We start from the raw sequence: 18,608 nt of genomic DNA, 5'->3' as shown, positions 1-18,608 counted from the left end.
CACACGGGTCCTGGCTGGTAGGACCCAGCAACAGGACAATCCTCATTAACACAGTGACGCCAAAGCAGAGAGGATCCTTCTGGGATTCAAATTTCTGCCTCTGGGAGTGTTGCAAACCAGTATATAAAATTTAAGTGATCTCAGAGCAAGGCAGAGGTTTCGAGAACATTTTGGCCCTCCAGCATTACTGTCACCGGGCCGGTTATTGCAGCAAAACAAGGGTAGTAAGAGTATGTGACATTTTTATGGAACTACCCATCGACTACCACCAGCCTGAGCCTCAAAACCAGAACAGCCAGTTCCTTAAGGCAAACAAGCCGCATTATCTGAGCAGTCCCAGCCTCTCAGGCTGTAACACAGACTCGTTAACCCCAAAAAGGTCTTTCCGAAGACGCCAGCTGGATACGGGGAAGCTTTTCCTGCACTAGCGTGAAGAGACGGTGCCATCCTGTGGCTGTTCGGGAGTACTGACTTCCCACAATATCTTTCCAGCAGCCGCCCCTTTGACTGCCCTTCCTGGTGGAAGAAGGGCGCATAATCAGGAGCAACAAGTAAACCCTTCTCAGAAATTGCAAATAAAGTGTCTCATTTGCCTTTAGTTCTGAAATACAAAGCTCGTATCTCTTAAGAGAATATCCCCTTCTTCCAGCTGGGATTCAGCTCTAGGAGAGGATTATATTTTGTCCCTGCACAAGAAAGAGCTTCTGGAAAAAATCACACCTATGGTTTTTTTAGAGCATAGACTTACTTTTAGAGGGCCTGCGTGTGAGATTAGTCCTCCTCTCCCTCTCAGTCTCATTCCTGATGACTTCACTGAGCCCTTTAACTGAACAGACTGAAACCTGTCCTTGCCTACAGACAAGTGGGCAACAGGGAGAAAGCACTTCACAGTAAAGAGCCCTCATCACCTTCCTGTGTCCTTCTCTCATGCTCTTAGCACAGAGCCTGCAAAGCACTTCAAGTGCAATTTTCCTTTCCTCTCCTCTCACCATTAGTCTCCTCCTTCCCTCCAGCCCAGGGCTTGGATATCCTAACACAGCTCAGATGAGTCTCTGCCTGCCCACCCACAAGAGCCACAGCCCTGAAAGTTCTGTGAAGAACTTAGTTCTCACCTGTGGGAGACAACTCTCTAGCTCACTCTCCTCAGCCAGGTCCCAGCAAGCACAGATCATTTAAGTGCTTCACAGAGTGAGGTCACAAAGAGATCACACAGTGCCCATCCCTGTTTTGGAGCAGACCCCAAAGACCTCATTTGCACAGCCCCACTCTGGGACTGGGTAATGCTCTCTCTCCATACAAAATGCTTCGTTTAAATGGGAAGAAAAATAATTCTGCCACCCAAAGCAAAGAAGGCAGAAATATTCTAAGACCTCCTTTATTTGCAATTTTATTATTTCCTCCAGAGTCTGGGAAGGATTCTTTAAAACTAATTATTCAGCTTAGCGCTGGGATAGAAAAGGTCATTAAGACATAGGACAACCATGTTCCAATGTGTTCAGACAAGGAAGCCTTTGAGCAAGCAGCATTTGGTGAGTTCATACTTCTTCCCTGGCTGGAGCTGGTGGTCCAGAATTTTAATGTCTGCTCAGGGAAAGAAAATAGAGCTCACCTTTACGACTGAGTTAAAATAAAAAAGCAGCCAAATGTGAAAGCATGCACTGGGGCTTGAGGGAAAGCGTGCAGGATCAGTTTAGGTCCAAGAGGTGCTCCTTTTAGAGGTGGATGACAAGCGTTATCATTTCAGCATCACTACCTGCCACGCTGCTAATGAAAAAGCAGAAGGCAGCAGATGGAACAGTCACACAGAGAATTTTGTTTATGGTCTGTAAGCAGCCCCTTAGGCAAGCAGAATGGAGAGGCAGGTTTGGGATGGTGAGCAGAGCATGGAAGAGAGTAGCCTTTACACTCACCCTGTTCTGGGCCTCACCCTGGAGTGTGAACATCAACTTACTGCACAGCTGCTCAGGTTTTAGTTTGGGCCACAAGAGACAAGAAGATACAAGCAAAATAGCAGGATTTTAACCTGGAGAGATGCAATACTGGAGGTTGAGGAACCCAGTCTACAGAACTCATCTGGGTTAATGAGTCTTGCCAGCAGCCTGGCAACATTTCCCAAAACCCAGCTCTGCAGGAAGAGTAGAGAATGTTCCCAAATAACAAGGGGAACAACAGACCAAGACAGGGAGAGGGAGTAGTCTCAGGAAAGCTCTCTCCAATGTAAATTAGGGGGCTATTATTTGTTAGTAGGTTCAAATTTAATTTTTCTAAGTTTGAAGTGGATGGCACCAGAGAAGGACAGAAGGAAGAGGAGTCTGCAGCCTGGGTTTTAGAAGGAACAGCATGTGTTAAAGCTTGTTTTACGTAAAGTTCATCAAAGTTGCAAATATTGGATCAAGCAGGTCCTTGTCATGTTTAGCCAACAGGCCATCTACAAGCAGGATGTTCCCCCAAAACCCCCTCCCAGCCTCTGGGAGATCACCCATCAGGAGCTCCAAAGGCTGGAAGCAGGATGTGCTGCAGGTCCAGATGTCCCTGGGTGCACATTGGTCAGCAGTTGTCCCCAGTGTGCTGGAGAAAGCTGTCTGAAGTGAACTTTGGGTACTGTCCTGCACAGGGTTCAATTTAAGCCTTGATCTTCTCCCTCTTCCCTGACAAAGATAACAATTGAATATTTCTTAACAAAGACCTCTTCTTCCTCCCCAGGACTGCCTCCTTACTGGATGACTGAGGACAGATCTTCATCTCCGTAAAAGGAATGGAGAATTCATGGCCTTTCCATGGCTCCCAGTTCACACCCTGGGAACAGACCAAGGAATTTGTTTTACTGAAGTGCCCAGACCAGGTGCTAGGAGTCTGCTATTGCCCCCCTCTAAATACCATTTAACCCTACAATACATAAAGACTCTAATTATAATCAGTCTTTCAGACACTCCTAATATAAATCAAACTTCTATCCAGTTTGGAACACAACAGGACTGGAGCCAACTTCAAGCCCAGAATAAGCCTGTACAGCAAGATACACTCCGAGGCATGCACTGAAAGCCAAGGACAGTGAGCCAGCATCCTAGTGAGGCTCCTGGTGAGTGTTCCTTTAGGTGTTCCCCTCAAGACAGCTCCACCTCAAGTATCTCTGCCCACAAGAACCAGGGAGCCATGAGCTCAAGTCCTCTGGATCCAGGGAGGACGGAATAAGAGCTGTAAGTTTTCTTGCGGATCTTTTCCCTCTCAAATGAGAGGTCTGCACACTAGTTTCTAAAGCACTGCTATTAGAGGGCATGTCCAAGGGCTGGATCCTCCCAGCTGAAGAGCTAAACCTTATAGCAAGAGGATATTAAAGGATGAATGGAAGCCTATGGACACAATGGCAGTGGTAAGGATTTACCAGTGGCAGAAGCCAGCAGTGCTGTTGAGCAAACTCCCATCCTGAATAAAAGCCACTTTTTTTCCACTCTTAGCTGGGGAGCCCCAGAGGTTGCTGCCCCATCAGCAGTGGTTACCTCATGGAAACTCCTCCCAGTTTGCCTTTTCAGCTGGCATTTCCCTGGGTTACAGAGCGCTCTCTTCCCCATAAAAAAAACAACTCTTTCTCCTGCCTTCAATATGAGACAAGCCTATGGGTACACTCTCCTCAGTCTTGCTGGGAAGTACACACTTTTCTCCTCAGAGAGAACCACATCTGATCTAACCTGACCTGAGGAAGGAGGTCCCATGCTACCGACAAAACAAATACACAGATCCCAGCATTTGCTTCCCTGGGCTGAGCACAGCAGAAGCACAGCACAAGGCCCTCCTCACCAGCACTGCCTCTGTAATTCCCCACTGACAGCCTGTATCTCTCCCTGCTTGAGGCAACCTGGAAGGAGTCATAGACAGCATAGAGGGATTTGCTGGCTGTCTGCAAATCCACATGGAGCTCGTAGCGGACGGGGCTGCTGCTCGTGAGGTTGTGCAGCCTGTCAAGACCTAGAAATAAAAAACAATTACTCTTATAAGGGTTCACCTTTGCAGTCCTAGACTCTCACCCCACGGCCATTTGGGTTAAATCAGCTATTTCCTGCCCCCCTCCTTCCCTGCTTGATGTTGTCATGACATTTTGCCAAGTTTACTCTGTCTTATCTCAGTTTCTGGCAAGGGACAGCAGAATCAGAAAAAACAAACAGCCTTAACAGCACAAGGCTAGCTGTACTGCAACATTATTTTTCCCAGGACATTTAAAGACTCTTGCTCCAAAAACCTTACCCTATTTAGTGCTGGATTCTCTGATTCACACATTGTTCACTAACAGAACAAGACAGACAAAAACTAACTGAGAACACAAAGTTGTGTGGAGTCTCCTGGTCTTTGCATTCTCACAAATAAAATTTCTTTATTTCCCCCCCTCATAAGAACACACAAGCCTGAAATAAACCTTTACAGAGTTTGGCTTGCTCTGGGACTGCTCCAAAGCCCAAAAATGTCAGTGGAAATACTTAGTGGGCCTTTAAAGATCCCTCAGTGCTTCATTGGCATTGCTAGGGAAGACACAGAAGCTGGCAGTTCAAGACTTCAGGATCAGAGGGTTGGATATTCCAACATTTAGGTGCTTCTACAAAGCCAATCTTCAGCTCTTCACTGGTTACACCCATGTACTGTACCAGGCCAAAATTCCTCAGTGGGATCTCCAAAGCCTTCCATATAATTTTTCCAGCATTACTAGAAATCCAACTCACCAGAGCTCCGCTTCTGAAACACCTGCAAAGCAAGGATTGTGGAGTGAGCTTATGAGGGAATGAGGAAAAACAAGGAGGATGGAAGTGAGAAATCCTCACCCCAACTCAAACGCAGACAAAAAGGTGAAGCACTCAGGAACAGACGACTCTAGTTGACCATGGAATCATTAAAGTTGGAAAAGACCTCCAATATCATCAAATCCAACCTTGTGATGGTACACTACATCTGAGCACACTCAGGAATCCATTTCCATTTTCTGGTTGCACATAAGCACTGGGGTCAATACTTAGTTGTGCAAATTTTACAGCTTACTTTCCACAAATCTGAGCATGATCTAAACACTTGGACAAAACAGGCTTAGAGAGAAGGTCCAGGTTTCTAAACTTCCACCAAAGTTAGAGGGGCTTGGGCAGTAACACACAGCAATTTAGTTCAGTAAAGAAAATCACTTATCACTGAAAATGAAAGGTGAAAAAGGTAATAAAGATATTTTTGTACCTCTGCCTCCAGATTCCTTCTAGCCACTCAGACCTCCTGTGTGGCCAGGTGCAGGTGTGTGCTCACAGCACTAGCAGTTAAATACTAACAGGCATCAGCTGAACTGCATTAACTGTCCATACCCATAACCCTTCTGGGATGACTCCTTCTTCCACTGTGAGACTTAGGGTATAACTTCTTGCTGTGTGAAAAGAAAAGCTTAGGCCTCTGGGCTTTTGCCTGAGCCTTTAAATCTGTGCCTTTGACTTAGACCCCTGTTCTGTCCATATTAAGACTCTGAGACCAAGTATGTAGGAGCTTGTCAGGAGGCACCTCTTATCATTTCTGCAGCCACAAGATCTTACTGGAGAAGGCAGATAAGAGGTCAAGCATCATTTTCTATTGTGTGTCCTTCCAGGGAAACAAGAGTGAAAAATTCTGGTTTAATGCTGCTGATGTGGGTGCATCAGTATTCACCACCCTCCCTAAAACATGGCACTGCATCCAGGCAGGAGCTGTGACACAGGAGTGCAGCAGAGCAAAAGGAGCCTCAGCTGACAACAGTGTCAGGTGCTCTCTATTACATTCATCAAAAAGCAGGAAGAGGAGCCACCTTCCTCCATCAGTGGCTGTGTCACAGTACACCTGCAGTGGCCTGCTGCCATCCCCAGTCAGGTCAATGGTGTACACGCCGCTGGAGCCATTTCCATTCTGCTGCACCTGGCTGCAGTCCATGGGATACGGGTACAGGAGGCTCACTGGGAGAAGAGAGGGGGCAAAACTCATCAGCAGAGCAGGCCATGGAGCTGGAGGAGGCATCTCACCCCCTCGGGAAGCTCCTGTGGACAAAGGCACTGGAAGAGAAGTGCAGAAAGCAGCAGGTCCCTCTATGGCCTCACACAGTGCACAGCTGCACCAGGAGGTTGCTGCTGGCAGCTTTCTGCATTGCCTGGGAGCTGGCACATGGATGGGGTCCCCAGGGGCTGCAAGAGATAGAACCAAAGAATTCCAGAACAGTTTAAGGTCCCTTCCAACCCAAAGGCCACCTAGTTCCAATCCCCCTGTCATGGCAGGGGTGCCACTCACTAGATTAGGTTCCTCAAGGCTCCATCCAACCTGGCCTTGAACACTTCCAGGGACAGGGCAACCACAGCTTCTCTGGGTCATCTTTGCCAGTGCCTCATCACCCTCATAGAGAAGAATTTCTTCCTAACACCTAATCTAAACCTGCTCTCTTGTCAGTTTAAAACCATTTCCCCTTGTCCTGTCACTATCTGCCCATACAAAACAACCCAGCCTTGGCTCACAGTGAGAGTGGGAAGAGGAGCCCCTTGTTTGTAAAGGTGAGAGTGGCAGAAAATAAGGACTTTACTTTCTCTTCATTTCACAATTAATCCACAATTGGCAGCCTCTGTGGGCACTGGCACAGTATGAGAGTCTCTCAAAGCAGGCTGGCATGAGATTTGTTTGATTTGCTGCCACTCTTGTATTTCCTGACCTCTGAACAACCTGGGCAGCTACCCACCGTCCTGAGGGTACTTACACTGCTGTGCCCCGCCATAACTGGGATGTGCAGAAAGATCTCCTGCTTATCATCCTCTCTCCTGCCCTCTGGCAGCTCACCAGCAGCCTTTGCCCACGCTGGTCAGCGCTGCTGGCAAGCCCTGGTAGCCAAGTGAGAGACAATCTCCACTCACACTGTCCCTCTGTGCTTCCAAGCCTCCAGATGGTGGGGCTCAGAAAGGACACCCAGCCAGGAGGCACAGCACTGATTTGCCCTACGGTTTGCTTATGATCACAGTTTCCTAGTCCATCTGTAGGACATGAACTCCATCTGTAATCTCTACCACAAAACACAGCAGCTGCAGAGCACAGGGAAAATGTAACATGCAAGGCCAATTCCTACCTGCTGAGAAGGTACTGACTGTCCTTCTGCTCTGGTGACCTCCCTCGTGGGCCTTCACAAAGACAGCGTACCTCACTCCTTGTTCCAGGCCTTCCAACACAAACTGTTGTTCACTGGGACCCAGCTGTGCTTCCTGCCAAGTAACATGGATCAAAGGTCAACCCAGCTCTGGACAGCATTTAGCTTTCCTGGACCACAGTGCCTCATACCCCATATGAATTTACAGGCTTTTCTTGAAGGGTTCAAACTGCCCATCCTTCAAACATGGAATCTATCTTCTCAGAAGGAAGATTTAGGGCTAGGTCTCAAGAAAAACTTGTAGAACACTCTGTCCTTAATGAGTGCTGTCCTTCCAGGTAGAGAAGTGAAGAGGTAACCCTGTTTTCTGCAGCTGGATCTGTTGGGAAGAGGCATTACACTGTCACAAAGTCCTTCCACAGCTTCTACTCATGACAACAGAACATCTCCTTCCTTAAATTCTCCCTCCCTGGGTCATAGATAGCATAGATTTCTGCTCAAAATTGTTTTCCTGTGGTCCACATACCCACAAGATCCAACTGGCAGCACCCATAATCACAGGGGTGATTTCAGTGAGGTCTGCAGGACTGAAAAATTCAAGGAATTCACTGTACCTCACTCGTGCCATCCGGACCCTGGTAGGTCAGGGAGTAGCCATCAATCTGTGCTGCAGGAGGAGCCCAGGTAACCACACCAGTAGAATGAGTCACCTCTGACACATGGAGGTTCTTGGGAGGATCAATCCCTACTGAAAAAGAAAAGTCAAGTCCCATGGCATAAACGAGAGACAGCAACTGCAGTGCAGGGCTTGGGCTGAGTTTCAATGCCTGAAAGTCACCCAGTAGCCTTCATATCTAGCAAGCAGCAGAAGTCTAGACCAAACACAGCCAGGCCTACCTCAGATCTGGTTTAGGATGTTCTGTGAGCCCTGCAATTGGCTCAGCTGTACAGTGTCCAGGAGTTCCTGGCATGTCTCAAGCTCATCTCTGAGGAGCACTCAGATAAAACAGGTTTTGGCTCTATGTCTCAGTCCTGGAGCACAGCCCAAGTGTGGCCTGCTGAGAGCCCTTTCCCCTTGTTCCCCTGCTTCAGATGAAGAATGACTTCAGAGCGTTGTCGGGCTTCAGTTTTCCTTAGTGAATGCAGGAACATAAAGAAACCCAGAGCTTTACAGTTCAGTATATGCTGGATATGGGACACCAGCTCCTTCACCAGAAACAAAGGCTTAGACAGACTTTTCCTGAGCATTTAGATTGCCCAAGGTCAGCATGAGGAGAAAAACAGAATTATTTTAATGCAACACCAGTTCACAGCAGCTGTAAAAAAGCTTCTGCCAACATACCACAACAGGGCTGCAGTGCTTCCCTGAGGATAAATGCAATTTTTAAATCTCAGTTTAAAGCAACAACAATGGAAGTACCTGTCCCTACTTCTCAAAATGTACTTCCTGTGTGTTCAGTCTGGGAGTCGGACTGGCAGTTGGAGCGCAGGGCTCTTGTAAGCAACCAACAACACTTTTTCCCTAGGAAAGAAAGACTGCAACCTTTGGCTCTCTGGTGCAGTTGGTGGGCCAGCCTGGACACTCCACAGGTAGCAACAGCTTTCTGTGCTGGCCCCTTTTCCCTAGGAGGAATCTTCATTTCTATCGGTTTTGGGGAGGGGGGTCCCGGCAAATGCAGCGCAAGGCTGAATCAAGGGTAGAGCAGCCCTTTACCCCAGGACAGAAAGCTTTGGCTTTCAGGTGCAGTTGGTGGGGCAGCCTGGGCACTCCGTGGGCAGCCAGAGCTTTCTGTGCTGGCACCTTTTCCCTGGGAGGAATCTTCCTTTGTATTCAATTTTGGGAGTTGGACTGGCAGTTTAAGCACAGGGCTCTGAAAAGCCAACAACAGCCTTTTCTCCCAGGAAATAAAGCCTGTAACCTTTTGGTTTCAGGTGCACTTGGTCAGTCAGCCTGGGCACTCCATGGGAAGCAAGAGCTTGTGTGACTTTGGAAGTTTTAGAGCGAAGGTCCCTGGTGGGCACTGCTGGCCTCCAGGGATGGGTGCTCCAACACTGAACTACACCTGAGTTTATTTTAAACTATAATAGAATAATTAATTTCAATTCCCTGCTCTTCCACAAGCCTCCCTGGAGGACTACGGTCATGTTTTTGTCAATTCAGTTCTTCTCTGTATAAACCAGGCAATAAAGCCTCCCAGGCCTTGAAGAGTGCTGCAAGCATAAACACATCAACAATTATAATGCATCAGTGAAATAATACCGTTGTGAAAAGGTCATGGAGAAAGCCAAGGCCAACTTTTGTCTGCCTTACTTAAATGAGAAGAGTGGAGCAGGGTGGCTCCTCCCAGGAAATGCTGCTCTCCTCATGCATAAGGTTGCTGCTTAAAGCAGATAAAAAAGGCAGAGAAGAAGAAATCAAAACACCAAGTATAGGAACAGGGACAGTAACACTGTATTTCACACACCATGTTGTTTATAACGCTGGCTATTCATTACAACCTGAGACCACCTTTCACTCGGCTCAGAAGTTAAGCATTAGTCCATTACCTGACGAACTCGGACTTCATTTGGGAGAGCACTAAACAATTGCTTTAAGTAAAACAGCCCAGAAACCTTCTCAGAGCAGCTCACTACCTGTGTACCTCCCGCTGGACAGGAGAGGGAGCTAAAAGGAACGAATTCCATCCCGAGAAGCCAGGGATGGGAAAGGCAGCCTCAGAGGCTGTAGTCTCACAGCGCTGCCCTTAAAGGCCAGCCGGCAGCTCCCACGGGAGCAGGAGGTCCCTGCAGAGCAGCTCCTTGCCACAGCCGGTTTTAATGCTTGGGAATAATAAGCCAGCACCTTGAGTGAGAAAATGTATTCTTTTTTCCTCAGAAGTTGCATTATTTTAACAGAGGTGTAATTTTTTCTGAAAATACTTCAAAAATATCCCTACTAGTGCTAAATGCATTCCCTCTCCCAACAGTTTCACTTCATGAGAAATTTCCAGGTGCCTCTGTTTTCGTGCCAGTTAAAAAAAAATCCATTTGAAATTGCTGAAACACTCCTTGCATTTCTAGTTCCAGATAGGTTTGGCCTTTTGACCTCAAGAGATCTCCATTTGTCCCCATCAGCTGCCCTCAACCTCTGTAAGCACTGGGGAACTCTTTGGCATCTTGCCCTAAATCCAAGATTCAACCCATCTATCTTGGACCAGCTGGATTCATAAACTAAAAATAAGTACATTAACAAGGTCAATGGATATGGAGTGACCCTGAATGTTCCCAGTTTATCACAATCCTTCTGGCTGACTGAACAGGACAGATTTAAGCCTGCTTGGCAGCCTCCTAGGACCAGCCTAAGGTCATGAGTCAAAGGGCAGGCCATTATTTTTAACTGTCTCTGATTCTAAAATGGTTTCACTTTGGTTATTAAACTTCTGTTATTGTTGGGCTTGGTAGCAGCACATGAAGCACTGCATGCTTTTGATGGAGGACTAGTGAAATAAGGACCATCAGCTGTCATCACTCTTGTATTACATCATCTGCCTCTTCTAGAATCATCTATAGCATTAGTGTCTGTTATAGGAGCCTATAGGCAGGTATTTAAATTATTACATTTAATAATTTAAGTGGGGTTACAACCGTGCATCTTCAACACCCAGCAATGCAAAGAGAGCTCATGAAACAAAATACCAAGAGAGCAGGGTCCTTCTGCTGGGAGGGATGGGTTAAAAGCAGAAGAACAGTGAGCAAGATGGTATATTCACTCAAGTGACCTTGCAGCTGGGAATGCCAAGGCCTGCAGAGTAATAGTGTGGGAAACCCCATATATTATGCCTGATGCTGTTTATCCTCTGTTTTGAGAAGTAGAATTGCTGTGTAGAGGTGTTTGGAGAGACCTGGAAGCTCTTTCACAGATATGCTTGTGCTCCCTGTTTTGGGAGAGAGAAGATCAAAGCTCAGAGGTCATGAAAAAGCAGAGAGGAGATCACAGCGTGGTGGTAAACTACATGTCCAGGATGGACTAAGCCTAATGGCATCTGATCTCTGATCTCTGAGCTTACACTCAACAAAACCTACTGTCCACTTACCTGTCACAGCCTCAGTGCTGACCCTCTTGCTCTGCTGTTCTCCCTTCTCTGCCCAGATGTAAATGATGTACTCTGTGCCTGGCTCCAGTCCTGCCAAGGTAGTGACGTTCTTGTCTTTCTCCACCTCTCTCTCCTCTGTGTCCCCATTAGCTGAGGTGTAGCTCAGTCTGTATCTGTCTATTGAAGCCTGGACTTTGTTCCAGGAAACAGTAATTGCATCCTCTGTCACTTGGTCAGACAACAGTTCAGTTGGGTTGTCGATTTCTGCAAGCAAAAGTCACAATTATTAGAAGTTTTAGTATAGTGCTGTGGTAATCACAGTGGCCCAAAGACACAGAAAACACAGGTTTTATAGACAGAGGTAGTGTGTTTTATTAGACTATCAAATACATTTGGAAAAACAGATGAGCTCTGAGAAGTGATTCTATGTCTAAAGACCTAAAAAGGGCCTGTGTATCCAAAAGCTTGCTTGGTTTTTTTCTCCAGCCCAAACTGGTAAATCTTACAGTTTTATCTTTAGCTATAAACTGTGTTTTGACCATGCACTGTAAATAACCAGTAATTAAGCAAGTCACCATTGGATATCACCATTCATGGAGCCAAATCATTTTGTTCTGCTGGATACAGTGCACGGAAGATAAAACAAGGGATGCTAACTGCTTCCATGTCCTGCCATTCCTGGCACACTGGTAACCACATCTGCATGTCAGTGCCTCTCAAATTATTGGAGCAGCATTTCTTATTCTGCTGGAGGCTCTAAACTCCAGGGCACAAATGCACAACCATCTGACAGCCACACTGTAATTTACCACACACCAGCTTAGCTGCACTGTGATTTACCACACATTAGCTATGGTAAAAGTTGTGATTTTCCACCTGTGTGTACTAATCTCACCTCTTCTGTGAGACAAAAACACATTACTTTTCATTTTAATGAAAGACACTGAGGCTTGTTTGTGCCACCCCAGAGTGGCACAAGGTGGGAGCTGGGAATTTGAATAACCACAGCTCAGCTCCTTAGCAGTATGAGATGCTCACCTGTGGCAAGAAAAAATTATGCAAATGATTTTCTTGTGTGATATGAAAATCAAGTTTGTTCTTTAGTTCTAATTGCACTGCAGCTGGGTATGGGCTGTGCTGCTCCTCATGTGCAGTGCTTTTAACTCCTTAACTCCCTGGTGGTCCAGGAGCTTCCCAGCCAGTCACCCATACCAGTGAGAACATGGACTGGCTGAAGTAGGGGATTGACTGATCCCCTCATATTGGAACTTCAAACAGTCCTACAAATTCCCTGAGGCAGCTCCTGTTGTGTCTAGTCCAATTTATATGTTTAAATGTGTTAGTTAACATCCTGAGTGGAGCATCCCAAGCACTTCCCTAGGTAATTTTGGTGTAGAAGTGCAGATTGTACATAGAGAAGATGTTGGTAAACAGCCAGTGGAACCTGCTCTTGTACACACAGCCACACACAGCTGGCTGGATTGTACAAATTCATCAAGACAGAGGTTCAGGGAGTTTCCCAACCCAGCTGCAGATGCTGCTGCAAGCACCCTTCCAATGGAGACTCCCTGTCATCAAAGGACAGCGACCAAATCCCCTCTTTGGGAGATTTGATACCCTCCACAACTCTTAATTTATGCCATGATCCAAATAAATCTGGTTTTCCATTTTAGCGAACACTCTGATTATACGTGCAAAATGTGTGAGCCCCCTGCTCTGTTGGGAAAGGCCACAACAGTCACCCAAAGAAAAGCTTGGAAATGATTTATGGCATTTTAAAGGCAAGGCATGAACTACACATTCCAATTGGTTATGAGGTTTTAGTTTTGGCTGGATTTCACTGTTCTCTGTACTGACAGTAACCGGTCCCTTGCCATAAGGTCTGTCCACAACAGGACTCAGAGTCTTAATCTGAGCTGGAGACTTGTTCAGCCTCACTAGTAAGAATTACATGAATTTTTTGCTTCACTAAAAACATGTCCAGAGCAGGAGAAGCTTTCCTAAAACAAGTAAAAATGATGGAGTTTGAGTTTCAAACTCAGCTCCCTCTGGTGCTTCTACAGCTCACCTGTCACAGTCCTGGTGCTTGCCTTCTTGCTCCTCTGGGGTCCCTTCTGTGCCCAGATGTGGATGACATATTCCATGCCTGGCTTCAGATCCAGTAAGGTGATCATGTTGTTGTCACTCCCCCCACCTCTATGTCCTTGGTGTCCCCATCAGCTGAGGTGTATCTCACCATGTACCTGTCTATAGGAGCCTCCACTTTATTCCACGTGACAGTGGCAGTATCCTCTCTCACTTGGTCGGTTGTCACATTGGTTGGGTCATCAACTCCTGAGAGAGCATTTCAAAGTGCAGGATCAGGAATCTCCAGATTAATTAAACCACTACAATACCTGTCATGGCATGTTATGGAAGAAATTCTTTACCCAGAGGGTGGTGACGCCCTGCACAGGTTGCCCAGAGAAGCTGTGGCTGCCCCATCCCTGGAAGTGTCCAAGGCCAGGCTGGACGGGGCTTGGAGCAACCTGGGCTAGTGGAAGGTGTCCCTGCCTGTGGCAGGGAGTGGGATGAGATGAGCTTTAAGGTGCCTTCCAACTCAAACCATTCCATGTACACATTTCCTTCATTTTTGCCTTGCTGCTGTGGCCACCTAAACCAGTCACCTGGGTTTCCCACTACATCCCCTCAAGAAAGGTATCCATGAGAAACCAGGGTGGGGAGAAAGCAGGTCTGTTCTACCATTTAGATGAAACTTTCCATTTTTACTGCAAGACGAGCTCGCAGGCTACTTGTCTCACCTTCCATAGGAACCAACTTGAGGATGTCCTTCCAGCTTACCCTCTCCCAGCTCCAAGCACAGGGCTCACCCTTCCCCTGCTCCACTGTCAGCCGTCTGCTGCTCCTCCCTTTCTGCCCACCCTGCAGACCTGTCTGACTCCCCTAAGGCTTTGCTATTTTAGGTGGTGAATCAGAGTTCAGTGTAGCTCTTGAAGAAGCTGGTATTTGTCTTAGTTGCAGTTCTTAGACTCCAGGGGTTACATAAGAACATGAGCAGGATTATTCATTGTGGGTTTTTTTTTTTCTTTTTAAAGAAGTTTTGCAGCCCCTATGTCTGTCAGGAACAGCTTGAAAACACAAGTCAAGGGTGTTCCAAGTAATCAGAACCTACACGGAGCAACCTCACAATGGCATTGTGGAGGTTGTAGGTTCTGTTGTTTAAAATTAATTTTCTTTTAATGGACTAATCTACAAAACAACCTCAGAATGTCAAGCCTGATAAGGGATTTTTCAGTCTTTGGAAGCAGCACACCTACCCTTTTGTAAGAGCTGAATTTCAGAGATTCCAGAATCTTATAGGTAGAATAGGAGCTCAAAATTCTTCAAGCTCTATTTTGGAACAGAATAGCTCAAAAATATTCTGCCTTTTTTTCTAAAGAGTCAATGATCCAAGAGGGTTGTTACTACACAGAGAGGCCAACTTATTACACTTATGCTGTGCCTGGATGGAGCTGTTAGTCAAATTAAGGGTGAAGCTACTGTGGGTTTAAAAACCAAGGCAAAAGATTGAGCTCAACCTAGGTTTAGTGCCCAATATACAGTGTAGGCAAGCTCAAAGAAGGTATCAGCAGACCTGGCTGCAGGTGATGCATGAAGAAGCAGCCAACTGTGCACCTTTTGTGCTGGAATCTTGACAGATCTGTCCCCAAACTCTGTAGCAAAAACAACTTTTCACGTACCAGTCCCCACAGTCACCGAGGATGGTGTCCCTTCTGTGTTGTCTTTCACAGGTATGACAGTGACCTCGTACTCTGTGCCAGGCTTCAGGCCTACAAACAGCAAAAAGGAGCATTAACAGCAATCAGGAAAGGCAGTATTTCTTCTTGAAGAAAGCTGGGTTTTTTAGTCTATCGAGTTCTAGGATTTATAGGAGAGAGAAACTTGGAGTTTAGATTTCTATCCAACTTCCTTTTGTCTTTTGAATGTCTTGATGGATCTAGGCTTGCCCTTAGGGTATATAGGCTACAGCTAGTGGGGATTTCCAATAATATAAGTGTTACCAATTCTGAAATAGAAAAATACACTTAATTCCTGGCAAAGACAGAATTAAATGAATGAATGAATATGCCTTGAAACTTGCTATCCACAGAGCATAGCTTTCTCCCTGTGGAGACATCCATCCTTATGGGTGTCATCTCACCTTCACACAAGGTGAAGGAAAACTGGCCATTCACACATGAGAGAAGAATTGTCTCAGGACTGTGGTCTGACTGTCAGTCATTCCTGTCACTTTTCCCTGCCCCTGACCAGTTTGGAATACCCACACCAGTCAGGATGTATCTACTCTTAGGGTCATTGCTTTTGGGCACCATGACCTGCTTCTCATCCATCTCCACTAGGGATCTGAATTTTAGCTTGTAATAATCCACATCTGTTGGTGGGTTCTCCCACTCCACTTCCAGTGAGTGCTCCATCTCCTCCGTCACCCAGATGGCATTGAGTGCAGACAGGACTGGGAAGAACAGCAGAAAGCCACAAGGAAGCAGCATCAGGCAAATAGTAAAAAGGTAAATATAAGATAGGAAGTCCTCCTCCCTGCCCAGTCTGCTTTCTGAGACCTGAGACATTTTCCTCAGCCACACTGAAGACTTAAGCAAGTACAGCACAATCACTATTTCACCAGGCTTAGTTTTACCCATGGTAACATTCCAACTCTGGAGTTTTCTGGCTCTCAGCTCCCACCTGTTGTGCTAGAAACAAGAAAAATGTCAAAATCACCAAACTCTTCACTGGTTTTGCCAAGTGCAAGCAGACAGCATAACATATTAACAGCTGCTAACCAAATGACACTTCAGTTCTTGAGAGACTGCTTCAAATACAGTCTTTCCACACAACCTCCTAAGCTCAGCAGGATCAGGCTCATTCAGTGCTGGGAAGAGATTAGGAGAACTTGCTGCTCAACAGCACACCATTAAATACAAATGAATACTGCAGGAACAAATACAATAATTTTGTGGGCGACTCTTTACAGCTTCTAAACCCACACTGACACAAGAAAAACTCTCTCATAAAGCTGTCCCTTCCAATGCATTTAGGAAGAGAAAGACAAGCCAAAACCCTCTTTTCCTATCACTGTCAGCCATTTCAAAATGTCAGCCGGTCCCCAAAACTGGGGAACACAGCTTCTCCATGGCAGAGGCAGAAAACTGAACTTTTCTGACTGAGTCCTGATGGAAGCTTATACTTGGTGCCTGGAGGAGACCTGGGCAGACCTGCTGCCTACAATATATTTCAGAACACCAACAGTGCCTTGACTGTTTTGCCACAAGACAGACAGCTCATCAGTGTCTTGAAGCAGCCCTTGAAAGCAGTCAAAGTAGAGCATCTGTTCACCCTCAAGTTTACCTGATTTTAATGACAAGTGAGCACATCTAAGCTGATCAAACCATCTACAGCTGTATTTCATTAGCAAGGCACTAAGTGATAGTGAAAAATAGATAGTAAGCGCCTGTAAAAAGGCATGTGTCAGCAACACGAGGTCAGATAACATCAGGAGATTCTTCTCACTTGAAAGGCAGCATTCATTCCCACGTGTCATTCACAGCTTTCACCAAACACTCCCTCACTATGTGCTTTTATTGAAAAATTTGAGACTGTTCATCCTGTCTCTTCTTCTGATATAGAAGCTGGATTTGAATAATCCAGCTTTGCAGGAAAATAATAAAGAACCTAAATACACATGGTGTGGTTTATTCCTTGTCTAAGCATAGTTGGGAAGAGGATTGTATCTTCCTCTCTGCTATTCAACAGGTCCTCTATTTCTCCTTCAGAAGGAACTGCAAGGCATTAATTATACTGTTGACAGCAACTTCTAAATGCTCAGACATTCCAGTTACCACAGTAATACATAACAAAATATGTCATTTCATGATCTGAGACACACAAAAACAGGATACAATAATAGGCTCTCCAGGACCCAGCTGCACCCCACTGCTGTCTTCATTATGCTGTAATGGATCTGCTTCCACCTTAATCTGGGAGGACGTGGGTAGGTCAATCTTACAGGAGTGGCTGAAGTATATTCTTTGAGCATCACTGGTGCAGTTGTGAGATGTGGGATGCTGACCAGCAGATGTCTGAAGAGCACAGCACAGCAATAACCCCACTGGGAAGGCAAGCCAGCTCTGGAAATCCATCTGGCATGTTTTCAGGGGAAGTGCCAACCCTTCAAACAGCACAGCTGCTTTCAGGATTAAAAAATAAATAAATATAAGAAGTGTGATCCTAAAGCTGGTTTTCATGATTTTCTAAATGACAAATTATCTGTTTTGCCCTGATTCAGAACTAGGTTGGCAAGTACTGGGGAAAGAGTCACACTGGATGAGTTAAAGAGCTTCCAGACCCTCCAACTAGGAGCTCTAAGTTTGCAACCTTCAGTCTCCAGCACCTTGCGTAGTGTTCACCTCAAAGCCTGATGACTGTGCTGATGCTGTGCACATGGAGAATTCAGAGAGCTGGCATTGATCTTTTGGTACAGGAAGTTTGGGAGGTAGTTTTGCCCACTTTACATTACTCTTCTAACACAGCACATGGCCCACACTGTTATTTGGATTTGGGAGAATTAAAAAATTCCCTCCCTTTGACACCAATGCGCTGGCATTTTGTGTGCCCGAACACTAGATTGAGGGATTTCAAGTTTATTTTTCTTTGACTCATTTATCTGATTTATCATCTTAGCATTGGGCAAGGTTCATTTAGAAGCTACTAGAGCACATCTGAGTACACACGGAGTAAGATGTGCTGCAAACCTATTTGTTTTCCTGTGTTTTTATTTCACAAAGAATAGTTCTTTCCTACCCTGCATAAATATATAGGCAGAGCTTGTTTTCAGGCTGAGTAAGGCTCAAAACTAAGACTTAAAAATACACAAAATATTACTGTTTAACTTAATTGACATTTAGAGGTCAAAACTGAACTTCAAGCCTTCAGGTCTAATCTTTGACAGAAACAAAACTGTTTTCTGTAAAAGTTTTGTGCTGTCAACCAAGCAAGAATTTTTGGACTAAATGAACACCTCGTAGAAAAGAATAACAGGAAGGAAGAAGCTGAACAAGCAGGGGTGGAAGGATAAAATATAAAGTTAGAAACCTAAACTCATCAGTTGGCTTATTCAGCGTTACGCACTAAGTGTTGGCATTAATGGTAGATGTCAATCTGTACAGGAGATGATATTCACTTGGTTAAAAAGTTAGAACTTCATACCACAGGATCCAAATGCAAAATGCCACCATATGTGTCTTACTAAGCGGTCATATTATTCATTGCACAAGTGGAAGAAAAATATTATTTAAGTGCTAAATTAGGTAATGTGATAACTAGAAAGCATTTGGCCAATATGCATCCACAGTAACAGCACATCTGAA

General features: G+C 45.6%; 1 protein-coding gene across 1 annotated transcript; it reads right to left on the bottom strand.

Annotated features, from left to right (window-relative positions):
- Window positions 1-2,622: 2,622 nt before the first annotated feature.
- Window positions 2,623-18,461, bottom strand: LOC113972971 (tenascin-N-like). The gene is given in 14 exon segments (XM_027694534.1): window positions 2,623-2,796; window positions 3,692-3,711; window positions 3,796-3,963; window positions 4,635-4,732; window positions 5,795-5,945; window positions 7,094-7,226; window positions 7,726-7,859; window positions 11,065-11,448; window positions 13,253-13,373; window positions 13,376-13,518; window positions 14,925-15,014; window positions 15,512-15,697; window positions 15,881-15,935; window positions 17,142-18,461. Coding segments are annotated over 14 exon segments (2,202 nt in total). The 5' UTR covers window positions 17,487-18,461.
- Between the last annotated feature and the right edge of the window lie 147 nt (window positions 18,462-18,608).

The sequence above is a fragment of the Neopelma chrysocephalum genome, unplaced genomic scaffold (assembly GCF_003984885.1).
Source record: "Neopelma chrysocephalum unplaced genomic scaffold, ASM398488v2 Primary Assembly neopelma1_98, whole genome shotgun sequence".
Classification (NCBI taxonomy): Eukaryota; Metazoa; Chordata; class Aves; order Passeriformes; family Pipridae; genus Neopelma; species Neopelma chrysocephalum.
Note: the sequence above shows the minus strand (reverse complement) of the source record. Positions and strands in the feature narration are given on the sequence as shown.